Source organism: Enhydra lutris, unplaced genomic scaffold (genome assembly GCF_002288905.1).
Source record: "Enhydra lutris kenyoni isolate GAN:26980312 unplaced genomic scaffold, ASM228890v2 scaffoldscaffold5, whole genome shotgun sequence".
Lineage (NCBI taxonomy): Eukaryota > Metazoa > Chordata > Mammalia > Carnivora > Mustelidae > Enhydra > Enhydra lutris.
In genome coordinates, this window is record NW_019154089.1 from 14,113,764 (window position 1) to 14,136,428 (window position 22,665).

Genomic DNA, 22,665 nt, shown 5'->3' on the forward strand with positions numbered 1-22,665 from the left:
AAATCTTTTAGGGGTGCCTGGGTGGCTCAGTGGGTTAAGCCTCTGCCTTCAGCTCAGGTCATGGTCTCAGGGTCTGGGATTGAGCCCCACACATCAGGCTCTCTGCTCAGCAGGTAGCCCACTTCCCCTCCTCTCTCTCTGCCTGCCTACTTGTGATCTCTCTCTGTCAAATAAATAAAATCTTAAAAAATAATAAATAAATAAATAAATAAAATCTTTTTTTTTTGACAGAGAGAGATCACAAGTAGGCAGAGAGGCAGGCAGAGAGAGAGAGAAGGAAGCAGGCTCCCTGCCAAGCAGAGAGCCTGATGTGGAACTCGATCCCAGGCCCATGAGATCAAGACCTGAGCTGAAGGCAGAGGATTAACCCACTGAGTCACCCAGATGCCCCAATAAATAAAATCTTTTAAAAATGAGGGGGGAAGGGTAGAATTATTGGGTTGGACAGTAAAATATGGATCAGCTCAGGAGATTTAAAGATTTATGCAGGGCGCCTGGGTGGCTCAGTCGTTGGGCGTCCGCCTTTGGCTCGCACCCAGGATCCTGGGATCGAGGCCCACGTCAGGCTCCCTGCTCAGTGGGAAACCTGCTTCTCCCATCCTAGTGTTCCCTCTCTGTGTTGCTCTTTATCAAATAAATAGAATCTTTTTTTTTTAAGATTTTATTTATTTATTTGACAGAGAGAAATCACAAGTAAGCAGAGAGGCAGGCAGAGAGAGAGAAGGAAGCAGGCTCCCTGCTGAGCAGAAAGCCTGATGTGGGGCTCGAACCCAGGACCTGGGATCATGACCCGAGCCGAAGGCAGCGGCTTAACCCACTGAGCCACCCAGGCGCCCCCAAATAAATAGAATCTTAAAAAAAAAAAGTGACTTATGCAGTTCTGATCAATGCAAAGCAAATAAAAAAGTCTTAAGAGAGTGACTGAAATGTTTGTTTAAAAATTGTTCTGGAAAAAGTAGGAAAGCTGAAGTTGAAAAGGAGATCTGAAACTAAGGGCACCAATATAAGGTTACTGAAATATCCAAAGGAAAAATGAAGTGTAAACTAGGGTAGAGGCAATGCAGATAGATTAGAGGGTTAACTGAGGATAGTGGATTTTTTTTTGTTTGACTTCTCTGTAACTTTTTTTTTTAGTACTTCATTCCCTTTATTTATTTATTCTGGAAAATAGCTGACACACAATGTAACATTAGTTTCAGGTACATGGCATAGTGATTCAACAAGTCTATACATTCTCCTATGCTCACCACAAGTGTAGCTACCATCCATCACCATACTACCATACAAGAGTACAATTCTAATGACTATATTCCCTATGCTGTAGTTTTGATCCCTGTGATATTTCTTTAATTTCAATAGGTCAAACCCTTACCTCACAACTATTAATTCAAAATAGATCAGACTTTATATGTAAGACAAAAGGTACAAATATGACACCAAGTGCACAAGCAACAAAAGTTAAATAAATTAGGTTTCATCAAAATTTAAAACTTCAATAAACACCATCAAGAGAGTGAAGACAACCCACAGAATGGGAGAGTATTTTTGCCAATGATATATCTGATAAAGGACTTGTATCAGAATATATAAAGAACTCTTACAATCCAATAAGACATGTAACCTAATTTAAAAAATGGGCAAAGAACTTGAATAGATGTTTCTCCAAAGAAGACTGACAAATGGCTAATAAACAAATGGAAAACGCTTAACATCATTTTAGTCATTAGGGAAATGCAAATCAAAATGAGATACCACTTCACTCTTAACAGGATAGCTACAAAGATGGATGATAAATGTTAGTGAGCGTGCTCACTTTGGCAGAACAGATAATAAAACAAATGTTAGTGGGGATATGAAGAAACTGGAACACTCGCATACTACTGGTGGGGAAAATGATGTAGTTGCTTAGGAAAAACAATTTGGCAATTTCTCAAAAAGTTTTAAACAGAGTTACCTTTTATTTTTTTTTTTTTAAGATTTTATTTATTTATTTGACAGAGAGAGAGAGATCACAAGTAGGCAGAGAGGCAGGCAGAGAAAGAAAAAGGCAGAGTGAGAGAGAGAGGCTCCCCGCTGAGCAGACAGCCTGATGTGGGGCTCGATCCCAGGACCCTGAGACCATGACCTGAGCCAAAGGCAGAGGCTTAACCCACTGAGCCACCCAGGTGCCCCCAGAGTTACCTTTTATTTTTTTTTTTAAGATTTTATTTATTTATTTGACAGAGAGAGATCACAAGTAGGCAGAGAGGCAGGCAGAGAGAGAGAGGAAGGGAAGCAGGCTCCCTGTTGAGCAGAGAACCCGATGCAGGGCTTGATCCCAGGACCCTGGGATCATGACCCGAGCTGAAGGCAGAGGCTTTAACCCACTGAGCCACCCAGGTGCCCCCAGAGTTACCTTTTAAACAGATATTCTACTACTAGGAGAAATGAAAACATGTCCACACAAAATTCTGTATACAAATATTCATAGAAGCATTAATAATAATAGCTTTAAAGTGGAAGCAATCCAAAAGCCCAATGAATCGATAAAACAAAATGTGGTTTACTCACACAATGGAATATTATTCGGCCATAAAAAGGAATGAAGTACTGATAAAAGCTACAACATGAGATGCCTGGGTGGCTCAGTCGGTTAAGCTACTGCCTTTGGCTCAGGTCATGATCCCAGGGTTCTGGGATCAAGTCCCACATCGGGCTCCTTGCTTGGCAGGGAGCCGGCTTCTCTCTCCACCTCTGCCTGCCACTCTGCCTGTTTGTGCACTTGCTCGCTCTCTCTCTCTCTCCCTCTGACAAATAAATAAATAAATAAAATCTTAAAAAAAAAAAAAGGCTAAAACATGGATGAATCTTGTGACTGTTAATAGGCACAGTTCTCTGGTGGGTATGATAAAAATGATTGAGAAGTAAATACTGGTAATGGTTGCACAACTCTGTAAATATACTAAAAATCACTGAACTGTGTATTTTAAAAGGGTTAATTTATGGTATGTGAATTATTGCTCAATAAAATTGTTATTAAAAAAAAAAGAGCCCAAGAGACCAAATTAGAAAACTATTAGTAATGATCAGAAAACACAAGAAATTAGATAAAAGAACCAAAAACTTAAGATAAATGTGCAAAATTCAACAGCATTTCTATTAGTAACCATTTAGAATAAAGAAATGTTCTATTCACAAGGATGACAAAACTATAAAATACATATGAATAATTTTAATAAGGAACATACAAAATCTAGATGAAGAAATTTACAAAAAACATTTTAAAGGATATGTGACACATCTGAATAAAGAGATGTACCCGTTCCTGAATGTCAACCAGTTCCAAATTAATATACACATTTTAGGCCATTCCAATAATCCGGCAACAGCACAAAATGACTCTTAAATGCATATAAAGGGGAACCTGGGTGGCACAGTCAGTTAAGCATCCAGACTCTTGATTTTGGCTCAGGTCCTGATCTCAGGGTCATGAGATCGAGTCCCATGTCTGGCTCCACGTTTAGCACAGAGTCTACTTAAGACTCTCTCTATCCCTCCCCCTTTGCCCCCTCCATGTGCTCTCTCTAAAAATAAGTAAATCTTTAAAAAAAAAAAAAAAGTATATAAAAAACCTTGTAAGGGGCGCCTGGGTGGCTCAGTGGGTTAAGCCGCTGCCTTCGGCTCAGGTCATGATCTCAGGGTCCTGGGATCAAGTCCCGCATCGGGCTCTCTGCTCAGCAGGGAGCCTGCTTCTCTCTCTCTCTCTCTCTCTCTCTCTCTCTCTCTCTCTGCCTGCCTCTCTGTCTACTTGTGATCTCTCTGTCAAATAAATAAATAAAATCTTTAAAAAAAAAAAAACCTTGTAAGAATTACCAATAATTTGTCAAAAAATAAATAAATAGGAAGGAATCCTATCCTATCAGATATTAAAACTTAGTGTAAAGCCCACTGTTATTAATCCAGTAATGGTATCAGCAGACAAATTAGTGAAACAGAATACAGTATAATAAAGAAGACTTCTCACAGTGGGGGAAGGGATGGATTATTCAGCTAACCTATAATCTCTAGTGGAAGAAAGTGAAGTTAGGTTCTTATATGTACAAAAAATAAAGTTCCACATGGATTAAAGATCTGATTTTAAAAAGAAAACCATGAAACATTTTGAAGAAAGCAAAAGAGAACATTTGTATAACTTCATTAAGTGCAAGCATTCTTAAAAAGAACCGAAAACCCAAAAGCCATAAGGAAAAGAAACGTCAACTTGGTAACAATTTAAACAAATGTAAAGATAACAAAATAAAAGATGAAAGAGATCATGAAAAATATTTGCAGTATGTGACCAATATCCCTTTTTATATAAAGAACTACGAACTGATAATAAAATGTCAAATAATCCAACAGTAAATGAACAAAGGATAGGCAGGCAATTTACACAATAACTGTAAATAGCCAGAAGAAGCTCAATCTAGGCGCGCCTGTGTGGCTCAGTGGGTTAAAGCCTCTGCCTTCTGCTCAGGTCATGATCCCAGAGTCCTGGGATCAAGCCCAGCACCAGGCTCTCTGCTCAGCAGGAAGCCTGCTTCCCCCTCTCTCTCTGCCTGGCTCTCTGCCTACTTGTGATCTCTGCCTGTCAAATAAATAAATAAATAATCTTTACAAAAAAAAAAAAAAAGCTCAATCTATCAGTAATCAGAAGTTTATGGGATGGGATTCAATCTTCAAATAAGCATTTTTACTCTACAAACCTCCCATACACCCAGGGACACTGACATTATCTCTTAAAAAATAGAGACTGGAGGACACCTGGGTGGCTCAGGCCGTTAAGTGTCAGCCTTCGGCTCAGGTCATGATCTTAGGTCCTAGGATTGAGTCCTAGATCAGGCTCCTTTCTCAGTGGGGAACCTGCTTCTCCCTCTGCCTGCTGCTCCCCCTACTTCTGCTCTGACAAATAAATAAAATCTTAAATTAAAAAAAAAAAAAAAAAAAAGGAGGCCAAAAAGCCAATCCCTATCCCTGAAGTTCCTTATTCTCTCCTACTTTTCCTATTAGAAATAGCTTAAAACAAGTGTTTGCATTAGTCATTTAAACTTGACTGAAAACCAAAACCAAAATCTGCAACCACCACTACCACTAGAAGTGCAAAATTAAAATAAGAACTTTAAAAATTTAATCATACTGACAAAAATTCAAAAAGCTACCAACCAATGCTGGCAAGGGTATGGGGAAACAGGTCCTCTCAACTCTCCGGAAAACAGTCTGACAGGAGCTATCAAAACGTACAAAGTACATTTGTTTTGAACCAGTAGCACCAGGATTCTGTTCTACAGAAATAAAAGGTCTGCTTATACCACCAATATCCCCTATATCCATAACTATGTCTCCGAACATTTCCTTCACTTTCATTGTCTAACTGAAACCTGGCTTTTCTCTGAAGATACTTCTTCCTCTGAAGTCTTCTATTATTTTCTCTCAGATCTATAAGTATGGAAGTGAGAGAACTGTCCTCTTTATTCATTTCCACTTTTGAGATTCTTCTTTCTTTCTGCTTAACAAGTCCACTTTTATCCTGAGTGACGATATCCAGAATTAGAACCATACTTTTGACTTGCTTTGCTGTGTTTGCTTTCTTAAAACTACCACAGAGCAAGGGTTAAGTGGCTGACTCTTGATATCAGCTCATGATCTCAGGGTGATGGGATCGAGCCCCATGTCCGGCCCTGCACTCAGTTTGGAGTCTGCCTGAGCTTCTCTCTCCATCTCCCTCTACCCCTCCCACCACTGCACATACTCTCTCTCAGATAAAGAAATCTTAAGAAAAACAAAAACGGGGCGCCTGGGTGGCTCAGTGGGTTAAAGCCTCTGCCTTCGGCTCAGGTCATGATCTCAGGGTCCTGGGATCAAGCCCCGCATCGGGCTCTCTGCTCAGCGGGGAGCCTGCTTCCTCCTCTCTCTCTGCCTGCCTCTCTGCCTACTTGTGATCTCTGTCTGTCAAATAAATAAATAAAATCTTAAAGAACAAAAACAAAAAAACAAAAACAAAAACAAAAAAAACCCCTACCACATATAGCTATTGTTATTGGTCCTAGTCACTTACCTGTAGTAGAAAATAAATCAATACCTAATGCTTGAGAGGCAGTGCTAGGAAAGAGGAGGAAATAATCCAGAGTTCTGGATTCAAATCTAAGCTTGTTGCTACTAACCTTAGGTAAATTAAGTATTGATCTTAGTTTACTCACCAATATCAGAACATACACCATTTATTTTTTTAGAGTAATCAATAACCCAATGAATCTACAGCACTGTGGACAGAATACAGTAAACACCTGAACAACATGGAAGTGAGGAGCACTGAGCTCCATGCAGTTGAAAATCAAGTATGACTTCTGACTCACCAAACTTATCTACTAATAGCTTACTGTTGAACAGAAGCCTTATTGATAACACAGTTGGTTAACATGTTTTCTGTATGTCTGTATTATATACTGTATTCTTATAATAAAGTAAGCTAGTGGAGGCAAATGTTATTAAGAAAATGGTAAGAGAAAATATATTTACAGTGCTGTATTTATTGGGGGAAAAAACCACTTACAAGTTCAAACCCATGTTGTTCAAGAGTCAACTGTAAACGCTCAATAAATGTTTAAGTGACCTCATAATATCAAAAATACCTTCAAATCTTCAATATTTCTTTATGTATTCTTGCTCTACAGATGACTTCAAACAGTTTCAGGGCTTTAAATATTATCTACATACAGATGATTTCCAAATTTATATAGCTAGCCTAGATTATTCTCCTGCCCTCAGTATTAGTATATACGTTAGACATCTTCACTTGGATGTCTAACAGAAACCTCAAACTTTACATGACCAAAACTGAGTTACTCATCTCACCCCCACACCCAAACGTGGTCCTCCCATAGCCCTCCTTATCCCAGTTAATGACAATTCCATTTCTAGTTACTTAGGTCAAAAAGCTGAGATATCCTTACTTTCTTCCTTTCTCTCTCCATTCACATACAGCCCCTTAGGAAAATCCCATCCACTTTATCTTCAAAATATATTCAGAATCCAACTACTCCTCATGATTACTTTCCTACTTCATCCTGGTTCAGGCAGTCTTGCATCACTGCAAAGATCTCCTAACTGGTCTCCCTACTCCTCCCTTACCTTCCTTGAGGGTATCCTCAAGAAAACAGCCAGAGTGACCCTAATAAATCATAACTGTCATCACTCAAAATCCACCTTGCTTCAGAGTTAAAGCCAAAATCCTTACAATAGCCTACAAGGCCATTTATGAATTAGCCCTGCCTTTAACTCTCTAACCTGTCTCCTACTACTTCCTTCCTTCCTCCCTCCCTCCCTTGGTACTAGCCACACTGTCCTCCTTGCCATTCCTGGACAAGGTCCCTTGATGCCATGCTTTAGGACTCTTACATGCTTTATTCCCTCTATCTGGAATCCTCTTCTCCTAAGCACTCACATGATTTCTTTAGTACTTAACCTTTAGGTTTTCACATAACTGATACACTCTCATCGAGGCCTTTCCTTGATAATCCTATTTAAAATTAAACACTCCACTACCCCACTCCCCAGGCCCTTGGGTGGCTCAATTGATTAAGTTGATTAAGTGGCCAGCTCTTGATTTCAGCTCAGGTCATGATCTCAGGGTCCTGGGATGGAGCCCCAACTCTGGCTCCAGGTTCAGCAGGGAGTCAATGCTTAACTTTCTCTCTCTCTCTCCCTCTGTCCCTCCCTGCTCAGGCAGCGTGATCTCTACCTCTCTCCCTCCCTCTTTCTAAAATAAATAAATCTTTTTTAAAAAAGATTTTATTTATTTAAGAGATAGTGAGAGAGATCACAGAAGGAGAGAGAGAAGCAGACTCACCTTGAGCTAGGAGCCTGATGCGGGGCTCGATCCCAGAACCCTGAGATCATGACCTGAGCCCAAAGCATGACCGAGCCTCCAAGGTGCCCAATAAATAAATCTTTAAAAAAAAAAAAGTTAAACACCCCCCATAGCATTTATCACCATCTAACATAGCCTATATTCATTCCATTTATTTAGACTCTTTGTCTCTCCCACTAGAATGTTAGCTCCACAAGGGTAGGAACTATATTTAATATTCCCTTATATCCTGTGCCTAAAACTATACTAGCACATAACAGGTCCTAAAAAAAGTTTATTGAGAATGGGATAAATGTTTGTGGACAAGGATATTCACTGTGACATTAGCTATATGAAACCAAAAAATGAAAACAACCCGATTGTCCCTCAATTTTTTAAAAACCAAAAAGTAATAACTACAATAATGTTTAACATTCAAGCACTTAATATTTGCCAGGACTTTATATATATTAACGTTAATTACTGAAACAACACCTTGTAGTAGGTAATACAGTAACTGCACACATGAAGAAACTAAAGTAGAAAGGCTAAGTAACTTGCCCAAGGTGACAAAGTTATTAACTGGAGAAGCTAGGATTCAAAACTAGGCTGTCTTACTTCACAGCCAGTCTTCATGACAACTTACTATGCTATGCTAACTTTAATAATTATACGATCCTACCTCTATTAAGACAGAGACAGCAGAAGCTCTTATCCAATGAAAATAAGATTTACTAGTCAATTAATTTAAAAAGTCACTTAAAGTGAGGAATAAAAACATTTCATACACATATATTTCATTTAAAACATAAAGCATACACATTTATGCAGCAATTTTTTGATGAAAGCCTACCCTTTTCTTAAGGGCATGGGTCCACCAGCATTCTATGGAATCTTTATAGCATAAACCATATCCATAAGATACTGATTTAATTTCTTGGGAGTGGAAGAACTCCAAACACTTGACAAGAATTAAGTGCACAATACTGAATCTCAATGATTTTTTTCCAAAGTTATCTATATACCTATCTTGCCCACACCTAACTGAACAATATTCTAGCAACCTGACCCTACAGATCTTTCCCAAAGCATTTACTTTAGCTTTCAGATTAAAAAAAAACAACAACAACAACAACAACAAAACTCTTACACTGATGCTTAAATTGTTTATGAATTATATTTTTATGACAAATATAACCAGCACACAATGATTTGGGAGCAAATACTGACTTTTGAGGTGCCTGGATGGTTCAGTTGGCTAAGCATCTGCCTTCGGCTCAGGTCATGATCCTGGGGTCCCGGGATTGAGCCCCATGTGGGGCTCCCTGCTCAGTAGGGAGCCTGCTTCTCCCTCTCCCTCTGTTGCTCCCCCTGCCTGCATGTGCTCGCATGCTCTCTCTCTCTCTCTCTCTCTCTCATAAATAAATAAATAAAATCTTGAAAATTTTTTAAAAAATAAAACTGACTTTTGTCAAGAGTACAACTCCACTGGTGAAAGCAAAACTACTTGGACATATTACAGAGTAGATCTTAGGAAACAGAAGCCATCTGCTCCAACTAATCAGTCAAGTGAAGGGTAAGAGGGCTTATACATTAAGTATATGTATCTGTATATGCAGAAGAAAAAAGTATACAAAGACACACAACAAACTGGGAATGAGGAAAAGGGAATAAGATTAAATTTAATTACACTTTTATGATTTTATGTTACTGACTTCCATAAAGTATGCATTACTTGGTAGTTTTTGGGTTTTTTTTTTTTTACGTAAAAAAAACACAAAAACCACTGTGAATTAAGTAATAGTATCCCCATTTTATAGGGGAGGAAAGATTCAAGAAAGTGGGAACATGCCCAAGGTCACAGGACTCAAGAGAAGCTAAGCTGAAAGGCTAATTCAGGTTTGCCCCAAGTTTCAAAGCTCATGGTTTTCCTACAATACGAAGTTCCTGGTCAAAAACTTCACACAGATCACTCTGATTTTTTTGTAAATACATGAACAAAGAGCATTGTGTTATTCTTTCTCTTTTAGGTAATAAAAGAGTCAGATGAAGCAAAGAGATTTTCCAAGTGAATTATAAGCTTGATTCTACAGGCCAGAGTTCAGGCTTAACTTTCTATAATTTAAAAGAACAAAGATCATACACCCTAATATTCATTTAAAAGAAAAGAAATTTCTTACACCTGTACAAAAGTAGAAAGGGATGATTTCTTCCTCCACTGGCCACGCATATAGCTCCTTTAGCCCCTTCTCTCTGTCCATGTCATCTTTCTCCAGGGGTTCAAACAGCAACCTAGAAGCAGTAAACCAAGGCACTAGGGGAGTCTGTTATATTTGGAAATTTGAGAAAATGGATTTCAGTAAAAGTAACCTTACCCATATCTGCATTAATTCTTTCTTTTTTAAAGATTTTATTTATTTACTTGAGTGAGAAAGAAAGAGTGAGAGAGAAAGCATGAGTGGGGGAGAGGGGCCAAAGGAGAGAGAGAAGCAGACTTCCTGCTGAGCAAGAAGCCTGATGTGGGGCTCAATCCAAGGACCCTGGGACCATGACTTGAGCTGAAGGCAGACACAACCAACTGAGCCACCTAGGCATCCCCCTGCATTAACTTTTTTTCCTTAAAGATTTTACCTACTTATTTGTCAGAGAGGGAGCACATTCGCACACAAGCAGGGGGAACGTCACGCAGAGGGAGAAGCAAGCTCCCCACTGAGCAACGAGCTCAAAGCAGGATTCCATCCCAGGACCTTGGGATCATAACCTGAGCTGAAGGCAGACACTTAAGCGACTGAGCCACCAAGGCGTCCCTGCATTAACTCTTAAGACCTATTCTCCCCCATTTGAAACAGCTTAAAACAAATGTGTGCATTTGCTATTCATACTCAATTGGTTCCAAAACAAACAGGAGAAAAGGATAACTAAAAAAAATCTTAGAAAACAGCAAATGGACTGGTAAGCGTGATAAATCTACTCTAGGGAGTTCCAGTCAAATCACATATCACAAAAAATGTGACAGAGGAAACCTAAGATTTTTAAAATATTTCACTTTTGCTAGTTTCAATGTATCAAATGAAGCAACATACTGAGAACTAGTTCCTAGCAGTATCGCCCAGTTCTGTCCCAACTCCTAGGGATATTCCAAGCACACACTCCATACAGTTAGTGAAGCAAACCTGAAACCTAGTGTTATGTTACTCTCTAGTGGGAAAAAAACTCTGATGGCTCCCTACGTGTACAGATTAAAATTTAAACCATTCTGCACAGCTTTGAAAGGCCTCCAAAATCTGGCTCTAATTTACCTATCCAATCTTATTTTCCACTTCCAATTCTCTAAATCCATCACAACACTCCATACTATTCCATCTTCATACATTGCTCAAGCCATTTCCTCAACTTTGAGCATCCTTCTGCCTACCACCTGCTGAAATTCTATTCCTCCTTCAAAACTAGCGAAGTACAGTGGGAAGAGCCGAGCCTTAAAGCCTGACCCAGACCCAGACCCACCAGGTTTCTAAATATAATTCCATTCTCACTATTTAATAACTTAATGGACTTAGGCAAATACTTCAATAGATCTGTTTCACCACTTAAGAGTAGCTATATCATCTACGGCACTTTACAAGTCTACTGGGAGAATTAAGCATAACAGTTATCAACTACCTATCTAGCACCATGCCTAAGGTATAGCAGATACTTAATAAATGGTTAACTCCTAGGTCATCCTTCTCTCTTCTCTCCTCTTCCCACCTCCATGGATACTCCTGTTTCTCCCTAAATTCCCACAGCACTTTGTTTACACCTTGAGCACTAATATACTGCAGGATACTCATTATTCACATATGTATGTATCTTGCTTCTCCAATAGGTTATAGCTAAGATGGTTATGGGTATGGATTTCTAAATCTCTGCCATTTAACTAGTGTGAATTATTTGACCTCTCAGAACCTGTTTCATTAACAAAATGAATGAGAGTTAATTCCTTACAATGTTATTAAGAGGTTTAAAGGAGTTAAGGTACATTAAATACCTGGTATAATGCTTGACACCTAGTAAGTTTCAAAGAATTTTCAATGGCAACTGAATGGTGAACCTCATCCAGCAACTGCTTAAGGAACACATAAATGCAAAATGCATTTGCCTTGGTAAATCCAGTTTCATAAAGTAATCTGCTTTTTTGTTATTTTTTTTTAAGTTCTACACCCAGTGTGGGGCCTGAACTCACAACCCTAAGATCAGGAGTCACATGCTCTACTGACTCAGTAGGCCAAGCATCCCTCACAAAGAAATCTTAACACAACTTACCACTCACCCCTTACTGATAAAAATGTCCAATGAAGACAAAAGGAAGGTACCCATGACCTTTACCTCAGAAATACTACCACATATTCATGCCTTCCCAGTATCAGATTAAGTACATCATAACATATAACTCACATCACCTTGTAACACTTACTCTGGGAGCTTACCTTAAAGAGCTGTGTAAGGGGTAAAAAGGCCTGTCAAATTAAACAAACTCTGAAATAAGGGGTCTACCAGGGAGAGAAGGCTGGTTGTCTGATATTTATTCACTCTAATTTATCCTAATTTGCTGTCTTCAATTTCTCTACTCAAAACTCCAAACAAATGTCAACTGTTTCTAAGATAGCACTTTTCCATTAACACACTTCCAACCCACTGCTCAATTTAAAGAAAAATTAACCTCAAATTATAGTGAAATCTAATCAAGGAAAGTGCAGAAAAGTGATAATTTGTTAAAAAAAAAAAAAAAGACAGTACCACAACATTTGCATTCCACTCTCAGCTGTACACGGATATTTACACAGGTGGTACAGCACACAAGAGCTCAGGAAAAGTTCTGGAAAGATGGACCTGGCTTTAAATCTGCTACCACCACTTACTGGGTGTGTAACCTAAATATGTTACGTCTTAAGCTTCATATTCCTCATCTGTAAAATAGGGATTGTAACAGCATGAGTCTCATAGGGTTGTTGTATTAAATGCGATCATGTGGGGCACCTGGATGGCTCAGCGGATTAAGCCTCTGCCTTCGGCTCAGGTCATGATCTCAGGGTCCTGGGATCCAGCCCCACATTGGGCTCTCTGCTAGGCTGGGAGCCTGCCCCCCCCCCGGCCTACTTGTGATCTCTCTGTCAAATAAATAAATAAAATCTTTAAAAACAAAAAATTAAAAAATTAAAGTGATCATGTACACTATGTGTTTAGCCAAGTACTTACAACATTGTAAGTACTCAATAAATGGCATCCGAACTAGCAGTGCCTGAGCACTAAAGTTCTTAATAACGCTGAATTAATGAATGTTCTGTACACTTTATATTAGGAAATAAGTGTACCACTAACTTTAATTCTATCCTAAGTTAATGATTAATGGTAGCGATACTGCTTGGGAACAAACATTTCAGTTTACAAGCCCTTCATACATCCAAAAACTCATTTGATCTCCACAATATCCTTAGGGGGTAGACATTTTTAAAGAGAAGTATTTTAGAAATAAGGAAACTGGTATCCATTAGAGTAATAAACAGCCAAGGTTACCCACCCTAGTGGTCTCCTCCAACCATATTCTCCAACTCGGAAATAAGTGCTTAGTGCCAAAGTTCTTAACATGACAACCACCACCAAAAGGAGGCAGATTTCTGCAAGTTACCACCCACCTCAAGAACTGTCAAGAACGTGAGTCCAGGAATAAGCCCAGGGTAAAAAAAAACCCGTCAGACGCCACGGATGACACTTATAATTGTTGCATTGTTTCCTTACGTGGTGTCCTCCCACACCTTTAGGGTGGGGGCCAAGTCTGCCCCCTCCCCCACCACAGCGCCCAATACAGAACACCAGGCACCCAAGAGGCCATCAATAAATATTTGTAGAAATAGCATGGGATGCTGGTAGATTTTCCAGAGACCCGAAACAAGGCCAGCTACGCGGTAGGGATTAAGCATCTCGGTAGGTCTAGAGTCGAAAGGCGGAGAGGGTCCGACGGGTAACCGGATTGGGAAGAATGGTTGAGGACGGGTGCCGCTAAAGGAAACCAGGGAAGCTGACCCGCTGAGGGGAGAGGAGAGGGCCGCAACCCTGACTAGAAGGCCGGGGACCAACAGAGGCTCGGGGGCCGGGAGCAGCAGGGCAGTTGGCGTCTGGGGGGGAGGGGGCTGCCGCTGGTCTGAGAAGAATCTCGGGCCCAATCTAAGGAGGGTTCTGGGCTCCTCCAGGGGCCCACTCCCCAGCCCGTGAAGGCATTTGCTGCACCGAGTACTCGCTGCTACCTGAAACTGCAGCAGCTTCTCTGTCTGCTCCTGGGTTAGATCCCGCTCCTCAGGCGCCGCCATTTTGCCGCCGCCTCTACGCTTCTGACCCGTCCGCACCGTCACCCGCCGGAAGTGACCTCAGCAGCAACCACGTCCGGTCTGAACGGCCGCCAGCGCGCAACTGCGTCTGCGCATGCTGGTGCAGCCGGGCCCTGCTGGTGGTGACAGTTCCCGCCGTCAGAGGGCGCCACCCTCGGGCCAATCCCGAACACTTCCGGAAATTGCCGAGGGACTGTTGGCATCGTCAGTCGCCCTCACGGTTTAGGCGACAAATGGGTCTGCAGGGACCCAAGACTCCTGAATAGATCCTAAAGAGGCGAGAGCTCCCGTGTGCTCCTCGAGAAGCTCCGGAAATTTTCGAATGCCAATTCGCAGATTTAGCCTGCTTCCTAACCGTTTTCCCATAGTCTCCAATATTTCAGAATATTTCTTAGGACACTGTGGCCCTTCCAAAATATCGGCCATTTGATGTTTGATTCCTTCCTTGACGTTTCCGAAAGCGCCTGATCATCTCTCAGGAGATTCCGAAAGTCCCTGAATAGCGGTTGGGCATTTCTGATGCTTCCCTGAGCTAGAAGTTGTGAAAGGCCTCACAATGTGAAAATCGGGGCTTCAAAGTCGTTTGCTAGGATTGTTTGGACTTGGCTACTTGAGTCTTTGATGGTTAATGGCGCTGCCAGCCTTGGGCAGAGTTTCCATCCACTCAGGTGGCAACTCTGCTCCTATCTGCCTCAGGCCCATTGGCTCGTTGACCCTGTGATAGACCGAAGGAAGTTCCTGGACTGGGAACGGGATTCTTGGGCTCAGGGTCTAGTGCCCACCTGGCAAAGTGCTGGACGTCCTTGGGCAAACCACCCCCTCTCTGGGCTCCATTTTGCCATTGGTGGAATGAGATTCCCCCAAAGCCACTGACACACCACCTCAGCTCATTCTCCTTGGAGGGAGGCTCTTACCCTTTCCACTGTCTAATTCCCACCCTTGGCTGTCTGACTTCCTTCGCATTTTGTCCCTTCAAACTGCCACCTCTGTTTAGAACTCTCTTTCTCAATTCCACTTTTGTTCTCCTGCCATCACCCTCCAGAAAGCCTCGAGAAGACAAAGGGGTCTGGGTCTGCTGTATACTTTTACCATACTACTTGTGTACCTTGGAAATCACTCTGCCTCCCCAACCTATGGAATTCCACTCATTTTCACAGGATTGATCAGGCAAGACAGGACAGGTGCTTTGAAAGCTGAAGTTCTGTGAGGACTACATTAAAGGATGGAAGGGCACTACTTGCAGGCTGTATCATGTAGGTCTTAACCAGGTCTGCACAAAAAGCATAACAATACCTTGGAACTTTTCTTAGATCTTTAAGGTAAATCTGGAAGCAAACAGATGTGACTTTACATAAACTCAAACCTCAAACGAGACCTGGTACTATTCAATATCTTGGATAATGTTGGAACCAGACAAACTAGATGAGAGATTGCAAAATCATACACCTTCTGGAGTTATTGCATAATTCTGAGTTAAGATCTATTCCTTCAACAGACAAACTCTGTAGCTGTATTACACACCATAAAACGTTCTTCACATAAAGAAATATAAAACTTCTTGGTCTACTTTTCTGTTTTATTTGAATTAAGACATGGTTACAAGAAATATTTTGCTTTTCTTTTTTAAAACTCTACCGGTAAGAATTGTCTCAGTGTAGATAATATGGTATGGCAAACTGGAGAGTCCATTCTCTGTCCAAAGGTGGTTTCTGCTTTTTAGCTGTAGCTGATGGCTTCCATATAAGACCAATATTGCTAGAACTTCCCATTTCTTTTTATAGGTAATACCTTTATTTTATTTATTTTTTTTTTAAGTAAGCCCTTCACCCACCTTGGGGCTCGAGTTCATGACCCTGAGATCAAGAGTCACATGCTCTACTGATGGAGCCAACCAGTCAACTAGAACTTCTTATTTTTGTTTTTTTTTTAATTTTTGAAAAGATGTATTTATTTATTTGAGAGAGACAGTGGGGAGGGTCAGAGAGGGAGGGAGAGAGAAACTCCAAGCCGACTGTGCACTGCGTGGAGCTTCATCTCACAACCCTGGGATTGCGACCTGAGCCTAAACCAAGAGTTGGACACTTAACAGACTATACCACCCAGGTGCCCCAAGAAGTTCCCATTTTTAAAAGAATAGCTACAAATCCATCAACTGATGAATAGATAAAGAAGATGTGGTGTATGCATGTGTATACATATATGTACAGATATATGTGTGTGCATATATGTGTACATATGTGTACACATGTGTACATATATGTATACACACATACACAATGGAATATCATTCAGCCACCAAAAAAATGAAATCTTGAAATTTGCAACGATGTGGATTGAGCTAGAATGTATTATGCTAAGTGAAACAAGTCCGAGAAAAGACAAATGCCATATGATCTTAGTCATATGTGGAATTTAAGAAAGAAAACAGAGGAACATATGGGAAGGGGGAAAAGAAAAGAGAGAGGGAAACAAGCCATAAGAGACTCTTAACGACAGGGGCACCTGGGTAGCGCCGTCAATTAAGTGTCTGACTTCAGCTCAGGTCATGATCCCAGCATCCTGGGATTCCACCCCTCCCCACGCCCCCACCCCGCATTGGACTCCCTGCTCGGCAGGGAGCTTGCTTCTCCCTCTCCCACTCCCCCTGCTTGTGTTCCCTCTCTTGTTGTGTCTCTCTCTGTCAAATAAATAAATAAAATCTTAAAAAAAAAATCGAGAGAAACTCTTAACGACAGAGAACAAACTGAGGGTTGATAGAGGTGGGTGGGGGATGGGCTAGATGGGTGATGGGTATTAAAGAGAGCACTTGAGATGAGCCCTAGGTGTTGTATGTAAGTGATGAATCACTGAACTCTACTCCAGAAGCCAATATTGCACCGTATGCTAACTACCTAAAATTTAAATTTAAAAAAAAAAGAGCACCTACAAATTTGGAGCTGCGTATGAAATTTCCCCATTTTAAAATGATAACTTATTCAGTTTTTAAGAAAATTACTCTGTCAACCATAATTGCAGCCACATTCTACCCTATGAGCTGTCAGTCAGCCCCTCTGACCTAGATAGAATCCTGATGTGCTCTGTTTGCCATGGAAGAAAGTGGCCTTGGAAAAAAACCTTTGATCTCTTGATATAGTCAAGGTGAAACCTATAGAAAGTGTAATTAATTAATTAATGGCTTGCCCTCTCCTTTAAGAACAATTTTTCTGCCTGAAATTTATTCTGCCTTTTGTAGCAGTGCTGCCCAATCAAAATACAATGTAAGCCACATGTATAATTCTAAATACTCTAGCAGCCACAGTTAACACAGGTGAACTTACATTTAGTAGTGTATTTTATTTAACACAATATATCCAAAATATTCTTTTTTAAAATGTTTTTTTTAAGATTTTTATTTATTTGACAGACAGATCACAAGTAGGCAGAGAGGCAGGCAGAGAGAGAGAGAGGAGGTGGAGGCAGAGAGCCAGATGTGAGGCTCGATCCGAGGACCCTGGGATCATGACCTGAGCCGAAGGCAGAGGCTTTAACCACTGAGCCACCCAGGCGCCCCTTTTTAAAAATGTTTTAAGTCTTTAAAATCTGATGTGTATTTTACATCAGATTTACATCAATTATCCCACATCTTTATTTGGACTAGTCACTTTTCAAGTATTCAATTGTCACATGTGGATAATGACTACTGTATTGGATAGTGAAGTTCTAGAACATTCTAAAGATCTTTTTAATAGATTTACTAATTATAGTAGTCTTTAGATTTTAGGAATTCACTCAGCAAATATTTATTGAGTGCTTATGCTGGGCCAGACTCTGGACAACATATTACACACAGTTTAATGGTCAATTAAATGGATTTCATCACTCTCTGGAAGGATTGTGTGCGTGTGTGTGTGTGTGTGTGTGTGTGAGAGAGAGAGAGAGAGAGAGAGAGAGAGAGATAGGTTCTTGAGTCCTAGTTTTATGCCACATACTAGGATTTGTAACTGAGAGCTACTTTAGAGAATCTAATGAATACATTAGTTTCTCTAATCACAGTAATAGGCCTTTGTTGATGCATTACCGTTTTGTTCCTGATAAAGGACAAATTCTGTCCTGCCAAGTCATGGAAATCCTAGAACAAGCCCTCAATTTCTGAGTGGCTGGAACATAAGATATTTTCTACCAGTTGGGGACACAGTATCTTGATTGCTGAGTAAAGCAGACCATTGAGATGCCAGCAACAGTTTTTTGTTTGTTTGGCCTCCTGCCCCATCAAATTAATGAGAAAGGTAATACCTGCACCCCCTAGTATGTTATAGATCCTCAGGCTTCTGCTGGGGTTATTTGGACTGATGAAACAAATTAGGCTTGGAGGCAAAGTTTTGCCTTACATAAGTCACAAGTACGTCCATCTCATGCTCTCCAGGGAGGCCTGAGTACAAACTGACGCCACCATCAATTGACTGTGTGACCTTGGCAGTTTGCTCATCTCTCAGCTCTAAACAAACTAATAGTCCCTATCTTACAAGGTCATGGCAAGTATTAAAGAGGGCACGTAAAGTCCATGGCCTAATCATAGCTACCTTGCAGACTTGAGAAAAGAATGGAATGAAATAATGGATTAAGAAAAGGCTTTGTCAGAGCACCTGAGTGGCTCAGTCGGTTAAGCATCAGACTCTTTTTACATTTGCAAAATGTTTTTGGCTCAGCTCATGGTCTCAGGGTCATGAGATAGAACCCTGTGTCGAGCCGTGCTCTCAGTGTGGAGAGTCTACTTCTCTCTGCCTTTCTACTGCTTGCATATGCATGTGTACTCCCTCCCTCCCTCTCTCTCTCTCTGTAAAATAAATCTTAAAAAGAAAAAGAAGTGCTTTGTCAGTGCTAAAGTCCTTTGCAGAAATTACCACTGTAGATTGATTCAAAACACATTTGTTACTGTCTTACAGTTACTTAGTTCTCAGGATGACCTGGTATTAGATAGGAATCTCCTAGTCTAGCAGGAAGTTAACTGCAGTATCAGGCAGGAAGTGATAAGAGACCCAGAAGTATATGGTAGTGGACTGTATCAGTAACATAGGCCCTATTAGCTCCCGTCTCATCTCTCACCTGGATCACTGTAGGTACCTATTAACCTACTGGTCTCCTTGATTTTACTCTCACCGCTCTCTAATTCAGTCTCATCACAGTTGCCAGAGAATTTTTTTCTTCTCTTCCCTTCTCTTCTCTTCTCTTCTCTCTTCTTTTTCTCTTTCCTTCTCTTCTCTTTTCTTCTCTTCTTTTTCTCTTCCCTTCCCTTCTTTTCTCCTCTCCTCTTCTCTCTCCTTTTCTCTTCCCTTCCCTTCTCTCCTTTCCTTCCTTTCCTTCTCTTAGGAGGCTCCATGCCCAGCATGGAGCCCAAAGCAGGGCTTGAATTCATAACGATGAGATCAAGACCTGAGCTGAGATAAAAAGCTGGATGTTGGAGTTCAACCAACTGGGCCACCCAGGTGCCCCAGGAATCTTTTTACAAATGTAAATCAGATCCTATTGTTCCCTGACTCAAAACCCTTTATTAGCTTCCCATTGTCCTTGGAATGGAATCAAGCTCCTTAATGTGGCCTACAAGGCCCTTTGTGATCTGGCTCCTACTGGTTCTCTGACCTCATTACTGGGAACTTATTACTTTCAAACTTCCACCTCATTATTCTCATGTATACCTCAGGGATTTTTCATTTGCAGTGCCTGCTGCCTGGAACACTCTCCTTGAGTCCTCACATGGCTGGCCCCTTTTGACATTCCAATCTCAGTACATGTGTGCTGTCTCCTCAATGAAGACCTAAATATATTGTGTTTCCTCTGAAGCACTTATCACTAGATGCTCTTATCTTGTTTACCTCTTTATTTTTTATTTCCCAGCTCTGCATTCCATGAGGGTGACAGAGGCCAGGTTGACTTGAGCCACCACTAAGTCTGTAGTGCTGAGAATTGTGGTTAGCATGGAGTACAAGATCTGTAAATATTTGGCACAGGCTAGATCCTTAGAGCAGGGCCTCATGGATGGTGGGGGGGGCGCTTATGGGATTAAAGTCATGGGAACTAAATGTGAAAATTAAGTGACTGTCTGTAGGATATAGAGGGATGGTCTTTAATTAGAGCATCTTAAATCAAAAGACAAAAGAGGGACCACATCAATTTTGGGCGATGGGGGAAAAGAGTGCTGATAGCAGGTGACCTTTAAAACAGAGATATTTATTGCTCATTTAAAACCCCCATGCCCATAAAAAATTACATGATTTGTGAACTGGGAACAAGTTCAAATAACACCTCAGCCGGCAGAATGGAAAACGGAGGAAAGCAGGAGACCTATTTACAGATGATTTAAATAACCCAGATGCATTTAAATTGTCCCTACAATCAGACTCTGATTCAGAGAGGAGGAGCATGTTTCTCAGGGGACAGAGTGTGGGTTTCACTGAACTGGGTACTCCAATTACCATCTGGACACCTTGGGGTCCTTGTGCCTGTGAACCTGGAGATGGTGGAGCTACCACACTGGCCAGCTAATGCCCCTGATTATAGTGAGGAGCCAGTGTTTCTGATATGCACAATGGAGTCAGGAAGAATATGCCTGGAGTCCAGGGGATTCACTGGAACATCTCTGGGTACTCCCATACCCAATGATAACAGAAGATAAGCAATTGTAACAACTACAATTTGACAAGGGAAAGGCAACTAAAGGCTCAGACCCTTCAGAAATGAAAGCCTGGCTTAGTACACTGGAAAGCAATCAGGCCAACTGAAGTATTAAGACAATAATGAGGGAATCTAGAATAAGTAATGGAGGAAAGAGATGTTATGATTATCACTTACAGCCTTGGGGCCAGCTGTAGCCTCAGAGAACTGTAGTTTATTTCCTTAACTTACTTGCCTTATGTCTTCACAGAGATTGTGGCTGGTTACTACATTAAAGGGACTTCTGTAAGTGATTGGACTTGCACAGTTCCTCTTGGGAGGAGTGAAGGCATTTTGTCCCCAATATGGGAGAGAACCCATATTGTAGTATGGGACTGGACATATGAGGGGAAGGAGAAGCACTGAACAGTACAAGGAGGGTGACTGTATCTAACACCTCTTAGATTTTACCTCCGATCTTTGTACTCACCTGTCTCCGGGGCTCTTGGCCACTTGTTTTACCTCAGCCACTTCTATGGTGACCAACTCTACATAGATTCTGTCTGGCCACCACCCTGGTGACCAGCTTACCCAGACACAGTCCATCAGCACCTCACCGCATGCACATACCACAAGCCACCTGCCTTCTACCTTACAGCTTGCCTATTGCGACTGAAGCACAAGACACCACAGGCCAGCACAAGGGCCATACATGCAAAACTCAGAAGTGCAGGGGAATTAATGTCCCCAGGGAGCAAAACCCTGACAAATATGAAATGGAATCCAGCAAATAAGAGCCCATTTCCGGCCCCATAATGAGCGATCTTGAGATGCAGTCATTCAAATGGGCTCTCTGGGATAGAGCAACACACTTGCTACCAAACAGTAGCCAGCCCCTTGTACTTGCCTTCCATCTTTCCCTGCCCTTTCCCTGCCCTATCCCCGCCGGTTCTGTCATGCCTGATTCCCTGGGATTGCACTCCCCAGTAAATAAGAAAGCTTTTGATTCAGTCTATGTTTTCTATGAAACTTGGGCTGTGACACTATATATGAACTTAGTGGCTCAACTACAAGGAAAAATAACAATTTCAGGTGAATTTAAAACACATAATTTGCTGATATATTTCCTATAGGTTTTATTCTAAGAACACAAAGATTAGCAAAGAAATCTTAAATGATACTCAGTAATCACAGTGTCAATAATAATATTGATATTGTGGGGTTTTTTTATAGATTTTATTCATGTATTTGATAGGCAGAGATCACAAGTAGGCAGAGAGGCAGGCAGAGAGAGAGGTGAAGCAGGCTCCCTGCTGAGCAGAGAGCCCGATGCAGGGCTCAATCCCAGGATTCTGGGATCATGACCCGAGCCGAAGGCAGAAGCTTTAACCCACTGAGCCACCCAGGTGCCCCTGATATTGTTATTTTAAAACTATACATATATGGAGGTGCCTGGGTGGCTCAGTGGGTTAAAGCCTCTGCCTTGGGCTCGGGTCATGATCTCAGGGTCCTGGGATAAAGCCCTGCGTCGGGCTCTCTGCTCAGCAGGGAGCCTGCTTCCCCCTCTCTCTTTCTGCCTGCCTCTCTGCCTACTTGTGATCTCTGTCTGTCAAATAAATAAATAAAATCTTTAAAAAAATAAAAAATGAAAAAAATAAAACTATACATATATGTAAATAGAGCAAAAAAGTGTATGTTATGCATTAGAACAAAGATTTTCCAGAGGAAGGGAAAATGCATCTAAAATCAAAGAGATCAAGTAAAAACATTGTAATATTAAATTTGAATTAGAAATATTAGTTGAGGGGCAAC

The 22,665-nt window shown here is 41.1% G+C and overlaps 1 protein-coding gene across 1 annotated transcript in view; it reads right to left on the bottom strand.

Annotated features, from left to right (window-relative positions):
* The window catches only part of LOC111141166 (Fas associated factor family member 2), a 62,697-nt gene extending 48,436 nt beyond the window's left edge, over positions 1 to 14,261 (bottom strand). Inside the window, exon 1 of the mRNA XM_022493531.1 lies at positions 14,146 to 14,261. Within this exon, the coding sequence (XP_022349239.1) occupies positions 14,146 to 14,208 (63 nt within the window). The 5' untranslated portion in view covers positions 14,209 to 14,261. The remainder of the gene's footprint in view (positions 1 to 14,145) is intronic.
* Between the last annotated feature and the right edge of the window lie 8,404 nt (positions 14,262 to 22,665).